This window comes from Mchenga conophoros, linkage group LG5 (genome assembly GCF_057382185.1).
Source record: "Mchenga conophoros isolate Kocher_MC1m ecotype Shallow Benthic linkage group LG5, M_conophoros_male_GT1.1, whole genome shotgun sequence".
In the NCBI taxonomy this organism is placed as follows: domain Eukaryota; kingdom Metazoa; phylum Chordata; class Actinopteri; order Cichliformes; family Cichlidae; genus Mchenga; species Mchenga conophoros.
In genome coordinates this window covers 21,140,222-21,160,919 of record NC_140530.1, presented here as the reverse complement: position 1 = coordinate 21,160,919, position 20,698 = coordinate 21,140,222, and the positions used below count along the sequence as shown (strand labels likewise).

At 41.6% G+C, this 20,698-nt stretch overlaps 1 protein-coding gene across 2 annotated transcripts; it reads right to left on the bottom strand.

The window, feature by feature from the left end:
* Window positions 1-230: 230 nt before the first annotated feature.
* LOC146574466 (uncharacterized) lies at window positions 231-7,237 on the bottom strand. Of its 2 annotated transcripts, none has more exons than XM_085274122.1 (13): window positions 7,198-7,237; window positions 7,036-7,056; window positions 6,657-6,944; window positions 6,242-6,532; window positions 5,955-6,005; window positions 5,579-5,674; window positions 5,334-5,384; window positions 5,126-5,221; window positions 4,800-4,818; window positions 2,270-2,289; window positions 2,147-2,187; window positions 2,001-2,055; window positions 231-1,613 (listed from the first exon to the last, which is right to left on the bottom strand). In XM_085274122.1, the coding sequence occupies exons 1-12, from the start codon at window positions 7,229-7,231 to the stop codon at window positions 2,005-2,007; spliced, it is 1,059 nt and encodes a 352-aa protein (XP_085130248.1). In that variant the 5' UTR covers window positions 7,232-7,237; the 3' UTR covers window positions 231-1,613; window positions 2,001-2,004. The 2 variants fall into 2 exon arrangements, with proteins under 2 accessions (XP_085130248.1, XP_085130249.1); XM_085274123.1 differs by having other exon boundaries at window positions 5,579-5,662.
* Window positions 7,238-20,698: the final 13,461 nt, after the last annotated feature.

Sequence of the window (20,698 nt, the reverse complement as noted above, 5' to 3'; positions counted from 1 at the left end):
TGCATATGCTAAAATGGTGATAATCACATTAACTGACATTTAAGATGTGGCCACATGAACCAGGATAGTATTACCATATTATAAAAGTTGAATTAATCTTATCTTAAATTCACAGCATTCTGCTTTGCTTAAAAGCAATAATGTAAATATTGTGTTTAAATTTCTGGCATATTAAATGGAAACATGTTTAGTAATTTATGTAGAATAAGCAGGAATCAGGACTGCAGACAGACTTAGGACTGGATTTATTTACACTCAACAAAAATATAAATGCAACACCTTTGTTACTGCTCCCATTCCCCATGGGATGGACGTAGAGACCTAAAATTCATTCCAGATACACAATATAACCATCCCTCCCAAACAGTGGTCACAAATCAGTCCAAATGTGTGGTAGTGGGCACATCTGCTATATTGAGATAATCCATCCCACCTCACAGGTGTGCCACATCAGGATGCTGATCTGACATCATGAGTAGTGCACAGGTGTACCTCAGACTGCCCACAACAAAAGGCCACCCTGGAATGTGCAGTTTTGCAGCCAAGACAGTCGGAAGTACTATAGCTTCTGTAGAAACAACCTCCGGTTTTCTTGGTGATTCCGTTCTGCTCCTCCTTAATGAAATCCCAGATACAGGCTGTTATTTTTTTCACTGCAGAAATCATTTTCCTCACTAATCAGGAAGCGCTTGCTTTAGCATTTCACCCGATGCGCTGTAGCCTCATCTGCCTGACTCGCGGAATCTCACTCAGTCAGCATGAGGAAGCGGGCTCTACTTCTCCTAACCAAACACATGCAAGTGTGTGTGGTTTAAGCCAATGAGGTGAAAGGATGACAAAATAATTTTGATAGACATACAATTGAGCCGATAGACAATAGGTTTGGCAAAACAGGGCAGAAAAGGAAAAAAAATAATAACTGTGGAAGATCAGTTCCACTGGGCTACACTAACATGTCAAAAATCACTATCTAAAACAACATTTATTACCCATTATGGAATACTGGAAATGTACTTAGCCACTAATAGGATCACGAGACTAGAATATTTATACACATGGAGGGCAAATCAGCCAATTGTACACAGCTGACTGACAAGAGACAGAAAATAAAGGAAGTCAACTCAAAATCAGGCACAAACGTTCTTGTTAACAATAGGAAACAAAGGGAAACAAAGAAACATGAAAATAAAAATAAAAATCATGAGTGAACTACACAGAAGGACAACACTATTCAGCACACAGGGGAAGGAAACAGGAAGGCGAAGGGCCATTCATACACAAAACTGTAAATGACGCTACATAAAATGCATGGTAAGAGGATATGTACTCAACTATAAGTTCATGAAATGAAATGCAAATCAAAGACCCAATATAATACAAAAAATGAATCATGTGGAAATCACGATAGAAAAAAAAAAAAGAATACTAAATGAAAACTGGAACTCAAACACAGAGTGATACTCAAAATAATTAGAAAATCAAAATTCAAACACTGGAATTACAATGAAAATCAAACTCAAATATAAACAAAAATACATTTACTATAGGTTAATGATAGTATTCTTTGAAGTGATACTGACAACATCTCTGAGCTGCCTCTGTTTTTTTTTACTCTGTGGAAAACAAAAGGCATTCATTAATTACACATTTAAAAGATTAATCTTTGTTAGCAATTAAAGCAATCAATCTTCCAAATGAAGCTCTTTTAATCTTGTTTGTGCAACATTAATATCTTTTTAATTAAAAATTATAAATTTTTGTAAAAAAAAAATTCTTTCACATGAGAAATTTAAAACTTTTCTTTAGTGTACTTGAAATGCGTATTACAATACACTAGTGATTAGGCTGACATTTCCCAATGTAAATAATTCACATTATTCTGCACATGTACTTTAAAGTGATCATTAATATCACATAAGAAAACCGTGAAACGTGTCCACTTACCTTGTTTAAGAACCTCACTTAACATTCAAGGTAGTGTAAAGATAAATGCAGCTCACCTTTTCACACAATGTGGCTCAATTCATAGACAACAGTACTGTAGGTCTGATCAATCTGTAAATTAATTAATTAGATTATCTGATTAAAAATCTTCACTGTGTTACAGAAAAATTACATATAAAATTAAAAAATAGTTTTAAATTACCGCTGTTTCTTTAATGGGCCATTCTGCAGTCACACAGACATCTTAAAGAGAAAGCAAAAGTATATAAATCCAAATATCACTACTGATTTACAATAGAACTACCAACATTACACACTTATTTACCTCTGAAGTTGAATTTTATTCTAAAGGGAGAGAAAAAAAGGGAGTATATAAACAGAATGCACATTACAACTATGTGTCGTTTCTAATCAGCATAACTGTTCATATAAAATAATTGCTGGGTTTACTTTATAAAAAAAACCCTTGCATCCATCCATTTTCATGTAAAGTCTACGCAAAGAGGTCCCAGGCAGGGCTGTGAGGCCAATTTGGCCTTCTTGTGTTTTTAACTAAGTAGCCCTTCTGCCCATAATAAATATTAAACTATGAAAGAACTATAATGTGGGCGTATTTAGTTCATATCTATCTATCTATCTATCTATCTATCTATCTATCTATCTATCTATCTATCTATCTACATATATATATATATATATATAAATATATTAGGGTTGCAACGATATTCGTATCGATATTGAACTGTTCGATACAGTGCTTTCGGTTCGGTACGCATATGTATCGAACAATACAACATTTGTAATTTATTTTATCAACTTTCCTTCTGACGATGCTGTCTGTGTGGAGCGCTCAGTGAATCTGCGTTCGACTACTCCGCCTAGGCTGCACTGTCGAGCGCAGATCCACTGAGCGCTCCACACAGACAGCATAGTCAGAAGGAAGAGCGCAGGGCAAGCTAGCGAGACAGAAGTTAAGCTCTCCTTACAACATGGACCTCCCCCACCCTCATTCAGATCTGGCGTTTGGAATTATTTTGGTTTTCATGTGACGTATGACCCTGAAGGTAAGCGAGTCATGGACTAAAGTAAAACAGTATGTTGGATGTGCCATGCAATGCTCAATTACATGGGTGGGAACTAGTGTGTTAGCGCAGTTAGCTCGTTAACGTGTTGGCCGTCTAGCCCCATGCACGGGGCGATCGGCGGTAGCTCGTTAACGGAGATTTGCCGTGTTGTGGCGTTAAGGTCATTTCAACGAGATTAACCTGAAAGCACTAGTGGGAACACAACGAATATGACTACACATTTACGCCGACATCATCCTAGCACAAAGACAAGTGGAAGCAGAGAAAAAAAGCAAGCATGCTACTAACTTTAGCCGAGTCATTTAGACAGCTGTTAGCACATGATTCTCCTTATATGTTTAATATGCTGCTGAGAATATAGCCCAGAAGAAGAGGATAGTATAGCTTTTATTTTGGAAAGAGACATTTCTCTGTAATAAACTCTCTTTTCCAAAGATGAGTGATTCCTCAATCAGATACAGGGCTCGCAATATCGCTAGCCCGACGTCCCGGGGCTAGCGATTTTTTTCAGTTAGGCTACCAAAATCTATCTCTTCCCTGCCCGTCGGGCTATTGTAGGAAGGAAAAATATATGTCAGTGCTTTTGCATTCTTTCAGAAATGTAGCTGGGTAATTATGTCATTGGCATCGGTGAGCCACTGTCAATATGTGACATATTGAAATCGCGTTTGAATTTGCTTTCACTTTGCAATCGTGCGAACTGTGTATAGAGAGCGACAGCACTGATCTGTGAGTGATGATAATTTGTGCACCAATTCCTCTGATATCGTCTTATTAATCGTTAGCTTACTATGCAAACATGACAAGTGAAATCTCCCGCAGCAAGCTTAAACATGTGAGAGGTTGATCGCGCAGAGCATCGCTGACTTTTATGTGAGTCCGTGTGTAAAAGCAGCAGGATATATATTTTAGTTCTGCTGAGCCAAATAAGACAGGTCAGGGTGAAGAAGTGACAGCCAAAGAAAAGCTTACCACAAAACGGAGAAGTTATGACAAATCAGACTATAAGGCACAAAGAAAGTGCAGCTTTATGGTTTCATGGACAAAAGAATTTCTGTGGCTGCAATATGACGAGCTAAATAACCAGGGGTGCACATAAGTGGTCCACAGGTGCGCATTCGCTGTCAAAATAAAAAACACGCACAAGGGTTAGGGTTAAATTTAAAAACTGTACTTTTGAGTTAAAATATATATTTATAATCTTAATAAATGACAAATTAAAAAGGCATGAACATTTTTTTTGTATCGAAAAAATATCGAACCGTGACACCAAAGTATCGAACCGAACCGAACCGTGAATTTTGTGTATCGTTGCACCCCTAATATATATATATATATATATATATATATATATATACACACACACATACATACATACATACATATACACATACACATATACATACACATATATATACACATATATATATATACACATATATATATATATACATATATATATATATATATATATATATATATATATATATATATATATATATATATATATATATATGTGTGTACCAACCCAGAAACCCAGCATCCAAAACCCCAAAACACAAACAATCCCAAAACAGTCCACAAATAATAATAATAATAATAATAATAATAATAATAATAATAAATAAATAATACACCAAACACAAAATCACTGAGTCCACGGACTCAGGACCATGACACATACATATATTTCTCTCCTCTGTGTGTGTGTGTGTGTGTGTGTGTGTGTATGTGTTTGTGTATCCATATTAATAAATAAAAATGTCTCACCTACTGGAATCAGATGATTCTTAAAAAGAAAAAAACAAGAAAAAAAAAAAACTTTGATCATTGAACATCTATAATTAGAAGTTACCACTAACCTTCAACCAAAAAACATGGACTGGGCTAGTTTGATTTCTTTATTTTAGTAATTTTTTTTAAATAGTAAAAGGACACCAGAAAATGAACTTCTAGTAAATGCAAATTCAATACTATTGCACCATATGTTTCTTCATAAATATTAGGTATTCAGCAAGTTCTAACTTTTATAAATATATTTAAGAATTAAAAATATCTTCCTTGGGCTCCTTTCAGATTGGTGCATAGATTCTCACCAATTCTTATTTGTGTGCAAAGAAGTACAAATCCTATGAAGACTGCAGTCACTCCACAAATGCTGCCAACTAATGTTAACCGGGACTTCTGGTTGTCTGCATTGTGAAAAGAAGCCATTAACTCGTGTTATTTTTATTCCTATATGGCAAAGTTTATGCTTTTTTAGAAATGTGTGCAGAGATTTGAAAGTACTGGAGGATGTTTTACCAGGAATGACAGTGATTAAATCTGTGGTTCTTCCATCCTTTGAAGTTGTCCCTAAACACAAATTTAAGACTGAAATATTACAGCAGGAAACATCTGTGATTAGCATACTGTATAAATGTATAATGAGGTGGAATAGAAAATCAATTTAAAAATCTTTGCATTTTTGTTTTTATTTACATCTGTCACTGCTTTGTAATTAGATAACATTTAAAACTTTCAAAATGATATACGTTCATGACAGGTACCTGTGTGAACTTTGTCCCCAGATGATGTTTTACCAGGAATGACAGTGATTAAATCTGTGGTTCCTCCATCCTTTGACGTTGTCCCTAAATTTAAGACTGGAATATTACAGCATGAAACATTTGTGATTACTGTATGAATGTATAATGACGTAGAATAGAAAAAGTCAATTTAAAAATCTTTGCATTTTGTTTTTATTTACATCTTTATATAGAATCTGAACTTTTGTAAATTTGGTTTTGTAAAACCAAGATTTACAAAACCTGTTACTGTTGTGTAATTAAATAACATTTACTGTATGTGGCACTAGTGTTTGTAAGTTAGAATAGTGGACAAACTTAAAACAGATGACGTTTTATGACGATGATGATGTTTTACCAGCAATAATGGTTGTTAAATCCGTCGTGCTTGCATCCTTTGGATTTGTCCCTAAAGTCACATTGAAAACTGAAATGTTACAACACAAAACTTCTGCTGTTAGGATACTGTATGAATATTTCAATTCAATTTTATTCATACAGCACCAAATTACAAAAACAGCTGCCTAAAGGCACTTTAAATTTTAAGGTAGACCCTACAATAATACAATATATTATATATTGTATTATATAATGCATTATTATATATGTCCAATGTATAATCGGGTAGAATAGAAAGTCACTTACTTTGTACTTTAATGGTGGACATGTTACTGTATGGAGATGTTAACTCTCCAGAGTGTGCAGTGTAATAACAACTTGCTTCAATTTCAGCAAGTGTTCTCAGATTTGCCATTTCCAGCAGTTTGGTTGCTGTCAGTGTTGTTAGACAGGAAAACTTGTTGACTATGCCTCCACTCAAAGTGTAGAAATAACATTTAGGCACAGAAACAGATGGGGGAGTCTCACAGTTGAGTGTGACTGAGTCTGTCTCTGTGATCACCAGTGGATTAACAATGAGTTTAGGTGGAAGAGGAGCTGAAGAATTGAAGCGTTAATTAACATTAGGATTATATCTGTGAACATGAGCAACATGCTGAAAGCATGCGTTGCTTGTGTTAATTCTGCATTACCATCAGTAATCAGTGCTAAAGCCACTCACTTTGAATGATGATGCTGGAAAAGTCACTGTATGGAGAGTTTGGTGCTCCAGGCTGCGTTGTGTAAAAACAGTTCAGTTTAACAGTAGCAGGTGATTTGACATTTGCCATCTTCAGCAATTCGGTTGCTGTCAGTGTCGTCAAGCAGGGCAATTCTTTGACAGTTCCTCCAGTGGGAGAGTAGAAAGAACACCGAGGCATAGGAACAGAGGATGCCTCACATTTCAGTGTGACTGAATCTGTTTCTGTGATCTCTGATCTGCTCACTGTCAGTTTAGGTTCAGGAAGAGCTGTAAAGTTAGAGATTAACATATGTGCATGAAATATGTTACATATCAATAAAAGTGACTATTAAAACAAATATCAAATTTATAGACTGACCTTTGATCTCACAAAAATAATCTGTTGGAGAAACAATTAGTTAACAAATCAAATAGTTCCAATAATAATATAAAATTAGAAACAATAAAAATTCAACTTTATATTTCTATTGAAGTGTTAAGTATTAACTAAACAATATATATGACAGGAAGTTTAACTTACAGAGAAGGATGACAAACAGCAGATATCCAGTCATGATGACGCCGAGTCACCGCTGACAACTGACAGAAATGCCTCCAAATACTACGTCTTCCCGACTTTAACAAACACTCGTCTTTGACACTTCACACATATGTCAGGAAACCAAAGCAGCATCAATATACAATAATAGTTTGTTATTGGCCACAAAAACACATTCACATAGTCCTCTGTAAACCCACAGCATGTTGTATATTTAGATTTCACTTTATCAGTGCAGATCAACTGGTGCATTGGTGTAAGTCAGAACAAGTACGATGCACTCTTGTTTTAAAGACCTTAAGTCCTTTCTATTTAGTAGCTAGAAACTCAAACTGAAATCAGCTGTTTTGTTTACAGGCCTCTTTGCATTTCTTTACAGTGGTTTCTATTTTCCACTTTTATCTATTCAATCTATGTAATGTTTTTGCATCTCTTCACAGTTATTTTGGGGCTATGTTTCTGTATTTTCTAAGCCCGTACATTTGTATGAGAGGAATTAGTAATATAATTTATTGCTTTAAGAAAGGCCACTTTACATTTTTTTCTGAATTTCTAAAACACATTTCCTAAAATCTCATCTCTTTGTCTCAAAATACTGAACACAAACTGTAAAATTCGAGCTACACTCACATAACCTTAAACTTATCTTGCAAAACCAAACATTTGACCCAAAACTATTTTAACCTTACTTACAACCACTACTGTCAAAAGCCACACAAAACCAGCCAATGTGAAAACACAACTTAGTAACGATTACACAATACAGAAACAAATACAAAACACTGTGGGTAGCTGGAAAATAATATTTGTCTATTCATTCATTTATTCTTGTACTCACATTTTAACAAAAAAAAAAAAAAAAAGAACTGCAGTAAAAAAGTAAAATATACATAAAAAGAATTATATATTTTTACAGCATATTCAGATAATCTGTTCTGCCTCATATACTTGGTTCTGTGTGTGTCACGCAACTGCCAGTACACCTCTCCTGATGAAGGAAAAAAGAGTGCATGCTGTTACAGTTTTTACTGAATGCTTAAACCCTAACTGTGATTCTTATAGCACAATTTCTAAAACTATTAATACTTATAGCAAAACCACTCACTGAGTTTGCAAAACTAAAAGTACAAACACTGCTTTGCACTCAGTTTGCCATTTTGTAACACACACTTTGCAAACCTGTAGTTACAATCCACTGCACAGCACTCTTTTTGCAGAACTGTAAACACAACTCACTGCTTTACACTCAATTTCCAAATGATCAACGCACTCCTAGCAAAACTATACACATTTAAGGCCATTATTTACACTATTTTGCCAACTGTCTGGCACACTGTCACATTTGAAAACTTTTTTAGATAATTAGTTCACTTTGCAATCAGCCCAAGCACTATAATACAGGTAAGCTCTGTGTGTGGAGTACAATGGAGGGAGCAGGAAGAGTGAGAAGTAGAGGAGGCCAAGGAAGAGGACGTGGAGGTGAAGAAGTAGGATGAAGAGGACGACAAGGACAAGGAGGAGCAAGAAAGGAGGACGAGGAGGGGGGAGAGGAAGGGTAAGAAGAGTAAGAAATAGAATTGCTGATGACATCAGAGCTACAATAGTGGACCATGTAATCAACCGTGGAATGACCCTGAGAGAAGCTGGCCAACGGGTCCAGCCTAACTCGAGCCGCTACACTGCAGCAAGCATCATAAGGACATTTTGAAATGAGAATCGGTTAGTACAGTCACTTTGCACAAAGATTTGTAGCACTGCCATATGCCAATGAGAAACACAACAATACCATAGATGTAAAAATACTGAAATTGTTACTTTACAGAATTGCTAGATGACCAGATGCTGGGGGCAGAGGAAGCATGTTCACTGCAGACCAAGAAACCTATATAGTCAATATGGCGATTGCAAATAATCCTGTACTTGGAAATAAACACTTGTGTTTGTTTTGATGTGTGTGAATAAACACCAGGGCCCTGTGCTTCGTACGTCGCTTACTACATCCAAGATCAAATGAAACATCCAAGACCAAACCATCGCGCTAACCGTGAGCGCGCTAATCCGGTTCCCCGAACACACCTGCTGTTGACGATTAGTACAGCTGGACGCAGTAATGTGACATCACTGGGTGTCGTAAAAGGGGCTACGCATCGATAGTAGAAACATTGATCGGCAACCCTCTGATTGGTCGGCGAAAATGTCGACGGAGCGCGCTCGGCTCAGTATTTTTCGGCAGCAGAGCAAGAACTCTTGAGTGAGGGATTTCAGGAGTTTCAGAGTTTAATCAGAACGCAAGGGAACACTGCAAAGGCTGCAAAAGCAAGGAGCGAGGGCTGGCAGGAAGTTGCTGACAAATTAAACTCGTAAGTAATTTAATAATAACAATAATAATGGAGTGGATTGATATAGCGCTTTTCAAGGCACCCAAAGCGCTTTACAATGCCACTATTCAGTCACTCTCACATTCACACACTGGTGGAGGCAGCTACAGTTGTAGCCACAGCTGCCCTGGGGCAGACTGACAGAAGCCAGGCTGCCATATCGCGCCATCGGCCCCTCTGGCCAACACCAGTAGGCGGTAGGGTAGATTTATTATATTACACTATATTATCCAATATTATATTACATTATATTATAATATGTTATATTTTATCCTCTTTCACATTAGAGCCACGACAGGACCCACTAGAACATGGGAACAGGTAAAAGTGAAATATAAGAATATTCTACAGAATGGTAATATTTATCACTTATATTGCTTTTAGTCTCTTGGAAAGAGACCCTGGAATAATCTGTTTGTTTATAACAGCAACCAAGAAAAGGGCAGAGCAACAAAAGACAGGTGGTGGTCCTGCACCCCCTCGTCAACAAGTTGGTTAAGTAAATAATACCCTCACGGGAAAATCGATATCTCTCTATGAGCACACTGTCACGCTGAGCTAAAGGATCCTGTCTGTCCCGCAATATACGCTGAATTCTGAGGACTCTCCTTATCAATCTTGCACCTTCCGCAATGGGTGGCTCGCGTATACGGACAGGACATGGCTGCGACAGACTTCCCAAATCCACCTTCGCTTTTATAGCCGTGGTCTCTCATCTTGATTACACGAAGTAATTTACAATTGCTACTCTGAAATATGAATTAAATCTGTAATAATCACATACATGTAATAGAATGTTAATAGTACATTTCCCTTTTTTAGGAAATGACCTGTGTGAAATCAATAAATGGATCAGGTGCTGCATTGTCTTTAGTTACATTGATGTTATTTATTTATGGTGAAACAGTGGTGGAATATCGCTGTTGCTTTCGTATGAATGACGCGGGCATACCTGCGTGGCCGCGATCTAATCCTGTTTACATAAAGTAAACCTGCTCCCCAGCAGGTTTACGCTTACGGCTCTGTTGCTATGACAGCAAGTCCCGGATGAGCTTCGGGGAACCGAACGATCCAGGATCACGCGAAATCGTCAACAATCTAATCCAGCTAACTTACTTAGCGAGGTACGAAGAACAGGCCCCAGGACGCTAGGGGCAGTGTTGAGCTCGATTTGCAAAATAAACGGCAAGTTTGTCTGTATGGGACGGTCTAGTCTCCGTCTCGCTTCCCAGGTTGCCTAGCAACCATGATACTAACCGCTGGAAACGTGTCATACAACTTTGTTTGACAGAAATGAAGGAGAACATATTTTGTTAATTTGTTTGTTTGTTTCTACAAGAGCTTTGTGTGATTTGATAAGTATCTGAGGCTGAGACCACAGGACAGTAAAACATGATTTTTGGGCTTCATTTCTGTACTGAACAGTCATTTAAGATTAGTTAGTAAATAACAATTAGCTAATGTTGTTCATGAGACTAAAGTCATAACACTTTGGTAATGTAAATATAATATGGCCAATATTATAGTTATTATATTAATCATTATTAGCTATTACAGCAGTGAACATGAACTCTGTGCCAAATACTGAGCCTCAGTACAGATTCAAGTTGCAGTTATTTATATGTCTTATCACCTTAAATCTTCACTCAAAGACAAGTATCTTTGACAGTGTATATATAGGTGTATCATATATAAGAGACAAATGTTGTTCCTTCAGTATGTTGGCATTACTAAATTTGGCTCAATGCTTACATATATTTATAAAAAGAAAATGTTCGAGCTGTGATAACTGTTTCTGATAAAATGAAGAGTAGATTGATATATTAAATATTCCTTTATTGGGTGTGTCACGGTTCTGGGTCCGTTGGACCCAGTATTTTGAGTTTATTGTGTTTTGATTTAAGTTTGCATCAGGGATTGTGTTCTTGTTCTCTTGTCGTGTTATGGTAATGTTTATGTCTATTATTAGAGTTCCATGTTTCTGTTTATCTGGGTTTAAGATGTGGGTTTAGTTTCATATGTCATTTCAAGTCTGTCTCTGTCTAGTCTGTGTCTTAGTAAAGTGTGTTTTGTTTTCTTTTTTATTGTGAAGGTCTGCGTCTCATGTGAGTGTGTTCAGTTTTACCTTTGTCTCGTCTTGTTGATTATTCCCAGCTGTGTCCACCACCTGTGTGTAATTCCCCTGTGGTTCTCTGTGTATTTAAGTCATGTCTTCCGTCATTGTTGTTGCTGGTCCGTCTGTGTATTCCACCCTGCCTCATCTGTGTATCTACCATGTCTCACCCGTGTGTTCTCCCTGCTGTCATCATCATCCTGTACCGTCGTCTTCCTTCCTTTATATTCAGGTTCGTGTTTATGCTCTGTAGTTTAGCTGTTCCCAGTATAGTTTAGTTCTAGCTCCATTTGCCGTTTGTGTTTACTTTCATGTTCAATAAACCACCTTTACACCTTCACGACTGCCTGCATTTGGATCCTCCTTCATTTCCTCCACACGGCTCACCTCACTCGCCGTGACAGTACGGACCAGCCAGATATGGATCTAGCGGCAGTCACCCCACCCAGGGAGCTTCAGGAGGCCGTTATCCGCTCCGCCTCTAAGTTGGTTTACCGGCTGCTTGAACATGAGGGAGGGGCGCCTCTTCACTCCGTGGAAGCCGATCTACAACACCTCCTTACCTGTTATCCCTGGCTACTGGACTCTTTGCATCCGCTCGTGCAGGATTACGTTCTCCACGAACTTCACCTCCATCCTCCAGCCGCTACCGCTTCCCAACCCAGCCGGGTGGTGAAGGTTTTGCCCGGCCCGCCGGAGGTTTTGCCCGGGAGGGAGCGACGATCGCGCCGCCGGCGCATCACCCCACAGCCGGAGATTAGGACTTCAGAACTGCCGGCTGTGGTGAGTGGAAAAGACGCTCCGTCAGTTTCACCTGTTCATATGACTGTTTATTCCGGGGCTGTGTTCGTTGAGTCAGCTGCTCAGCCGGTAGCTCGGTTAGCTGCCCAGCAGTCGCTAACTCAGTCAGCCGCTCAATCATCACCTCCATTACAGTCACAGTCAGACCCAGTAGACACCATGTTACAGTCCATAGCCCAGTCAATAGCTCAGTTGGCAAGAGATTCATCAGCCTTATTATCAGTTCAGCCAGCCACTCCACCACCTGTTACTACTTCACTACCTGTAGCTCAGTTGCCACCAGTTCAGCAGCCTGTCCACTCATTTACCCAGCCTTTATCCTCACAGCCTCATTACAAGCAGGGAACACACTCCACACAAACTTTTGTTGGTTCATTTCAGCTGGCCATCTCAGAGACAGTTGCTCCCTCTAGGGCCTCCCCAGAGGCTGGGTGTCAGTCACCAGCCGACTCTGGACCCCTGGAGGTTACGAAGCCAGCTGTCGCTGCCTGAGCTGAGTCACTGCTCTGTGCAGCCGCAGTCCGCTTTGTGTTCGCCAGAGGCCCGTGCGCCTGCTGGCTCTGATCCGTTCCTGCCGGAGGCCAGTGTGCCTGCTGGTGTTGTCCGGTGTGTTCCAGGGGCCCCGGTGCCCACTGGTCCAGGGACTGCTTCCACTGGAGGGCCGGAGGAGCCCGTCCAGTCTCAAGTCATGTTAGCTGGTGGTTCAGGTGAACCCAGCCAGCGTCCTGCCTCGTCGGCTGGAGGGCCTGAGGAGCCCGTCCAGTCTCAAGTCATGTTAGCTGGGGGTTCAGGTGAACCCAGCCAGCGTCCTGCCTCGTCGGCTGGAGGGCCTGAGGAGCCCAGCCAGCCTCAAGTGTCGTCTGCTGGGGGTTTAGGAGAACCCAGCCAGCCTCAAGTATCGTCTGCTGGGGGTTTAGGAGAACCCAGCCAGCCTCAAGTGTCGTCTGCTGGGGGTTTAGGAGAACCCAGCCAGCCTCAAGTTTCGTCTGCTGGAGGGCCCGAGGAGCCCGTCCAGCCTCAAGCCACGTCTGCTGGAGGGCCCGAGGAGCCCGTCCAGCCTCAAGCCTCGTCTGCTGGAGGGCCCGAGGAGCCCGTCCAGCCTCAAGCCTCGTCTGCTGGAGGGCCCAAGGAGCCCGTCCAGCCTCAAGCCTCGTCTGCTGGAGGGTCCGAGGAGCCCGTCCAGCCTCAAGCCTCGTCTGCTGGAGGGCCCGAGGAGCCCGTCCAGCCTCAAGCCTCGTCTGCTGGAGGGTCCGAGGAGCCCGTCCAGCCTCAAGCCTCGTCTGCTGGAGGGTCCGAGGAGCCCACCCAGCACCACGCCTCGTTAGCTGAGGGTCCTGGAGGACCCAGCCAGCACATCCTCACATCTGCTGGCGGTCCGGGGAAGTTTGTTCAGCTACCATCTGCTGAGTCATCCCCTGTGACTCCTACACCGTTGCCAGCATTTACGCCACCGCCTACAGCATTCACATCATCACCATTCACATCACCGCCTGCAGCGTCGCCGCCGTCAGGTTCCGCAGCCGTCCCGCTGCCGTCAGGTTCCGCAGCCGTCCCGCTGCCGTCAGGTTCCGCAGCCGTCCCGCTGCTGTCATCCACGCCTGGTCCGGCCTCCGTGTCTTCAGCCTCGCCTGGTCCGGCCTCCGTGTCTTCAGCCTCGTCTGGTCCGGCCTCCGCTTTTGCCTCGCCTGGTGCCGCAGGGATCACGCACCCTTCAGGTCCCAAACTACCGCCTCAACATCATCGACCATTTGTCAGGCCGCTTGGGGGGCGTCATCGCCACCGTGGCCGCCCTCCGGACTTCTGTTGCCACCCCCGCCTTCTGCGTGGACGACCTCCTACGCGCCGCCACTGCCTTCCGCATTGCCGGCCTCCAGAACTGCATTCGCGCCGCCGTTGCCGTCCGCACGGTCGGCCCCCGGACCTGCTTCCTCGCCGCCGTTGCTGCACGCACGGTCGGCCTCCAGAACTGTTTGCCCGTCGCCGCCGTTGCCGTGTGCACGGTCGGTCTCCAGAACTGTTTGCCCGTCGTTGCCGTGTGCACGGTCGGCCTCCAGAACTGTTTGCCCGTCGCCGCCGTTGCCGTGTGCACGGTCGACCCCCGTGCTTTGCTGTGGACTCGTGAATAGTCTTGTTTTGTGTTGACCTGTTTTTGGTTTGTTCTGGTCTCTTGTACTCCTTGTTTTTTGTTTCGGACCCTCCTTCCTGGGCCCCCTCCACCCGCCCTGGTCTGGTGCTCGGTTTTGTTGTTCTGTTTTCTGTTTGGGGCTGTCGGGAGCCAGCCCTTAGAGGGGGGGTACTGTCATGGTTCTGGGTCCGTTGGACCCAGTATTTTGAGTTCATTGTGTTTTGATTTAAGTTTGCATCAGGTATTGTGTTCTTGTTCTCTTGTCGTGTTATGGTAATGTTTATGTCTATTATTAGAGTTCCATGTTTCTGTTTATCTGGGTTTAAGATGTGGGTTTAGTTTCATATGTCATTTCAAGTCTGTCTCTGTCTAGTCTGTGTCTTAGTAAAGTGTGTTTTGTTTCCTGTTTTATTGTGAAGGTCTGCGTCTCATGTGAGTGTGTTCAGTTTTACCTTTGTCTCGTTTTGTTAATTATTCCCAGCTGTGTCCACCACCTGTGTGTAATTCCCCTGTGGTTCTCTGTGTATTTAAGTCATGTCTTCCGTCATTGTTGTTGCTGGTCCATCTGTGTGTTCCACCCTGCCTCATCTGTGTATCTACCATGTCTCACCCGTGTGTTCTCCCTGCTGTCATCATCATCCTGTACCGTCGTCTTCCTTCCTTTATATTCAGGTTCGTGTTTATGCTCTGTAGTTTAGCTGTTCCCAGTATAGTTTAGTTCTAGCTCCATTTGCCGTTTGTGTTTACTTTCATGTTCAATAAACCACCTTTACACCTTCACGACTGCCTGCATTTGGATCCTCCTTCATTTCCTCCACACGGCTCACCTCACTCGGCGTGACAGGGTGAGAAAATCAGACCATGTCATAACTGCTTTAAGTCATACAGAATAGATATCAGAGCCTTAAACAGGCTGACTTCTGCTAAATGGGTCAAACTGGGCAGAAAGTCTACAAACACATAACATCCTTATAGAATATGATGTAACACTATAGATCAACTTACCTCAGAATATATAAAGCATATAAACAATTACAGCAATATGATGCAACAAACACAGCAGTACTACTAATCCAAAATACTCAAAGCTTCATAGAACTGAAACAAACATTTATTTTTAGCTCCATTCTGCTGCTGATACATACTTTAGGTTTCTGAATGTTAAACTTGTTGCTGCCTTTCATAGTGTGTAACTTGAATGCCCTGAGTACTTTCTCCCACACTGAAAACACTGGGAGGATAAAATTATTTGAACATTACCTAATAAGACTGATTCAGGACAGACAATTAATGATTCTAAACTTTTCTAGCAGTCCTTCACAAACAGGGAACAGTCTGTCTATTCTCTCCATCTGTCAGCTGCTGCTGGCTCTTCCTCCCCCTCTTCCTCACACACTGCTGAGTTTGTCCTGGTGGATCATCAGCCTCACAGATGATGTGCAGCAGTGGGTCCCTCAGTCTGTTCTCACTCTGGACACTTGCAGTTGTCACACATGGAAATCAAATGTGTGATAAGCTGCAGGATTCAAACACAAGTGTAACTTATAACTGAATGTTCGCACTTTTATTCCACAATCAGAGAGAAAGAAACAGAGAGAGAGTGCAGGACAGACAGACAGGTGACAGTCTCAGGTGTATACACTGCTAGAAAACAGCACAAAAGAAGGAGGATTTAGTTTGTGTTATTACGAAACAAGAAGAGTTTCCAGATGGTACAGTGGACACATGTGTGGCTCCTGTGATTAAAGCATCTTTCTTTCAGTTTAACGAGTGAACCGTCAGCTCGTTCAAACACACGTTAAAGTCCGTTTGGCTCGACACCACCGAACAGAGGCACCAATATAACATAGCTAACATTAACAGTGCAGTGAATCCTGCTTGTGCCGTGATATTCAGGACTGCAAACCGAGCAGCATCACTGACTTTCAGCTTGTTGTGTTTGTGGATATATGACTGACTTTAATTATCCATAAAATCATCGCATTCTCTATAAGATTAAAGTCAACTATTGAACGGCGTATATTTTGAAGTAAAGGCTTTAAAACCAAGTTAGTACAAACATCGCTAATGTCACATAACTTTCCCGACATGTGGCCAACAGTAATGTTTTAATGTTCTTCATTAAAAAAATATTTGCGCATAAATAAGTGACATAATATTCAGTACTTACTTCTGAAAGTTTACTCTTCGGCGGCTCCGCTTCCGCCGTTTTTTTCGGCAAAATTATCCACACCACCACCGCGCTATGAAATCTGGGATATGTTGGGCCCATCCTTAAAATTCAGGGAAATTAAGGACGCATTTGAGGGCCGCATTTCGAGCAGCCTTTGAATTGGGACAGCCTTTGTCGTGTCGCTGTGCCGTAATCGGCCTTAAAATGCGGCCTTTAAGGCTGCAGACCCTGAATTGGGATACAGCCCAAATCCGGTCATTGGTACTTCCTGGCTTGTGTAGTTACTAGGTAACAAAAGCTCAACACTGCCCCTAGCGTCCTGGAGCACTTCCGTTGTGTTTTGGAATTTGCATGTGTTTTATGGATTTTGCAAGTGTTTTGGAGTTTGCAAGTGTTTTGGAGTTTGCAAGTGTTTTGGATTTTGCAAGTGTTTTGGAGTTTGCAAGTGCTTTGGATTTTGCAAGTGTTTTGGAGTTTGCAAGTGTTTTGGAGTTTGCAAGTGCTTTGTCTCTAGGGGCCACCGTACCCCCCCCACACACACACACACACAAAACATATTAAGGATTGTACATTAACATAAAATTGTTGTACACACACACACACACACATATGAAGAGAGAGAGAGTATGCATAGTATGCAAACGGCTACCAAACAGCCATCATAATTCGTCATACAATGAGAACAGTACGAATCAACAACTGACAATTAATAATTAATATTAAAATCTGTAACATGATGTATTGTTTGGAGTTTAGTCTGTTACTGTTGCTATTTTTACCATTTCTTCTGTAACTCACATAATTTCCTTGGGGATTAATAAAGTATTCTGATTCTGATTGTTTCAGGATGATCTGCCATTATCCAATGACACATCTGCTTACCTGCATCTTTTGCTCGTTTCTCCTCCTCTTCTTTTCTCTTTTTCTAAACTGAGGACCTGATGGCTTTGAACTTTTCTTGTCCATCTTCCATCGGTTTTAATTTTGCACTCCAGTATGAACACGCATCTCAACCCAAGGATCACCAAACATGATCTAACACACCTACACCTTAGTTCACAGATTCACTTTGTCTAGGGTGCATTTCTGAGATTTCACACAACCCAGGATTCAAATCATGAATACATAATGGGCTTGGATTTACAACATTATAAATGAAATGTGCTCTATTTGGAAGCAGCAAGCCCCCCCTCCCCTTTCGACGGATTGTGTGTGAGACTTTAAATCATCAAACTGCAAATTTTAAATTGTTATTGATCCCTTTACCCCCGGTCCTAAAGTGTATATTTATTTTCTTACTCTTCTTACATATATTTTTTTGTTTGCTTGCACTGCTGTAACTGGAGCCTTGTCGTCTCGTCTCTCTATATCAGGGGTCCCCAATCCCAGTCCACGAGGGCTGGTGTCCCTACAGGTTTTTGATCTCACCCTGGGTCAACACACCTGAATCACATGATTAGTTCATTACCAGGCCTCTGGAGAACTGAAGACATGTTGGTCGTGTCCAAATTCATGGGCTGCATCCTCCTGAGGACCTGGCCTTCGCGGTCTACGTGGGCCGGGTCCTCAGAAGGTCAGGTAGGCCGGAAGTAAACGGCCGTGAAATTGGACGGTCTAGCCTTCTGATTAGCATCACCGCTGTCTCGCTGGAGTTTAATAAACTCAGCCGTCTGCTCCTTGCTATCTAAAATATAACAGGACACTGGCGTAAATTCTCGACTGTCTCATACAGGGAGTGCAGAATTATTAGGCAAATGAGTATTTTGTCCACATCATCCTCTTCATGCATGTTGTCTTACTCCAAGCTGTATAGGCTCGAAAGCCTACTACCAATTAAGCATATTAGGTGATGTGCATCTCTGTAATGAGAAGGGGTGTGGTCTAATGACATCAACACCCTATATCAGGTGTGCATAATTATTAGGCAACTTCCTTTCCTTTGGCAAAATGGGTCAAAAGAAGGACTTGACAGGCTCAGAAAAGTCAAAAATAGTGATATATCTTGCAGAGGGATGCAGCAGTCTCAAAATTGCAAAGCTTCTGAAGCGTGATCATCGAACAATCAAGCGTTTCATTCAAAATAGTCAACAGGGTCGCAAGAAGCGTGTGGAAAAACCAAGGCGCAAAATAACTGCCCATGAACTGAGAAAAGTCAAGCGTGCAGCTGCCAAGATGCCACTTGCCACCAGTTTGGCCATATTTCAGAGCTGCAACATCACTGGAGTTCTAAGGTTTTATGGACTGATGAAATGAGAGTGAGTCTTGATGGGCCAGATGGATGGGCCCGTGGCTGGATTGGTAAAGGGCAGAGAGCTCCAGTCCGACTCAGACGCCAGCAAGGTGGAGGTGGAGTACTGGTTTGGGCTGGTATCATCAAAGATGAGCTTGTGGGGCCTTTTCGGGTTGAGGATGGAGTCAAGCTCAACTCCCAGTCCTACTGCCAGTTCCTGGAAGACACCTTCTTCAAGCAGTGGTACAGGAAGAAGTCTGCATCCTTCAAGAAAAACATGATTTTCATGCAGGACAATGCTCCATCACACGCGTCCAAGTACTCCACAGCGTGGCTGGCAAGAAAGGGTATAAAAGAAGAAAAACTAATGACATGGCCACCTTGTTCACCTGATCTGAACCCCATTGAGAACCTGTGGTCCATCATCAAATGTGAGATTTACAAGGAGGGAAAACAGTACACCTCTCTGAACAGTGTCTGGGAGGCTGTGGTTGATGGTGAACAGATCAAAACACTGACAGAATCCATGGATGGCAGGCTTTTGAGTGTCCTTGCAAAGAAAGGTGGCTATATTGGTCGCTGATTTGTTTTTGTTTTGTTTTTGAATGTCAGAAATGTATATTTGTGAATGTGGAGATGTTATATTGGTTTCACTGGTAAAAATAAATAATTGAAATGGGTATATATTTGTTTTTTGTTAAGTTGCCTAATAATTATGCACAGTAATAGTCACCTGCACACACAGATATCCCCCTAAAATAGCTAAAACTAAAAACAAACTAAAGACTACTTCCAAAAACATTCAGCTTTGATATTAATGAGTTTTTTGGGTTCATTGAGAACATTGTTGTTGTTCAATAATAAAATTATTCCTCAAAAATACAACTTGCCTAATAATTCTGCACTCCCTGTACTTCTGTTTAATCAGTTTTCTGTTTGACGTTTAGTCAGCTGTGTAAAAACCAAGGAGGAACCCTCCCGGGGGATTAATAAAGTTTTATTTTATCTAATCTAATCTAATAACTTTAATCTCAGCCAAACCGATTTACTCACGAACAAACAAAACACTGAAAAAAGCCCAACAATAACATTTTTAGGTTGTCTAAGTGACTTATATATTACGTTTAACACGAGCAGCGAAAGTCCGCGGTGATCTGAAAATGATGTGCCGGGAGTTGTGCCGTTCTCGGCCGCATCAGTAACCCTCGAGCTCCTGGCTAGCTATCGAGCTGGTGGGTAGTAGACGTCTCCGAAAACATCGAAGCACTTTTGCAAATATGCGATATCTTGATAAACTGAGCAGATATTTGATGTTTACACAACTACTTTCTCGCCTGAAAATATGTTAAAAGTTTATTTTGTGACCCTGAAAGATTAGTATGAGTAATTTTAAAACTCAGTAGCGGCCGCCATTGCTGGAAACTGGAGTTTGGCTGGGCCGCGCTATGAATTCTGGGATATGGTAGTAATTTGGACAGCCTTCGGCGCGTCGCTGTGACGTAATCGGTCTACAAATGCGGCCTCAGGAGGATGCAGCCCATGAATTTGGACACGACCGTTGAGAAGGTAATTATGGGTTGCGTCCTTCCAGTATTGCGGCGTCTCCAGCCTTGGTGCTGCTGTTCTCATATTGTTTCCCAGGCCACTGAGAGTACACCTCGGC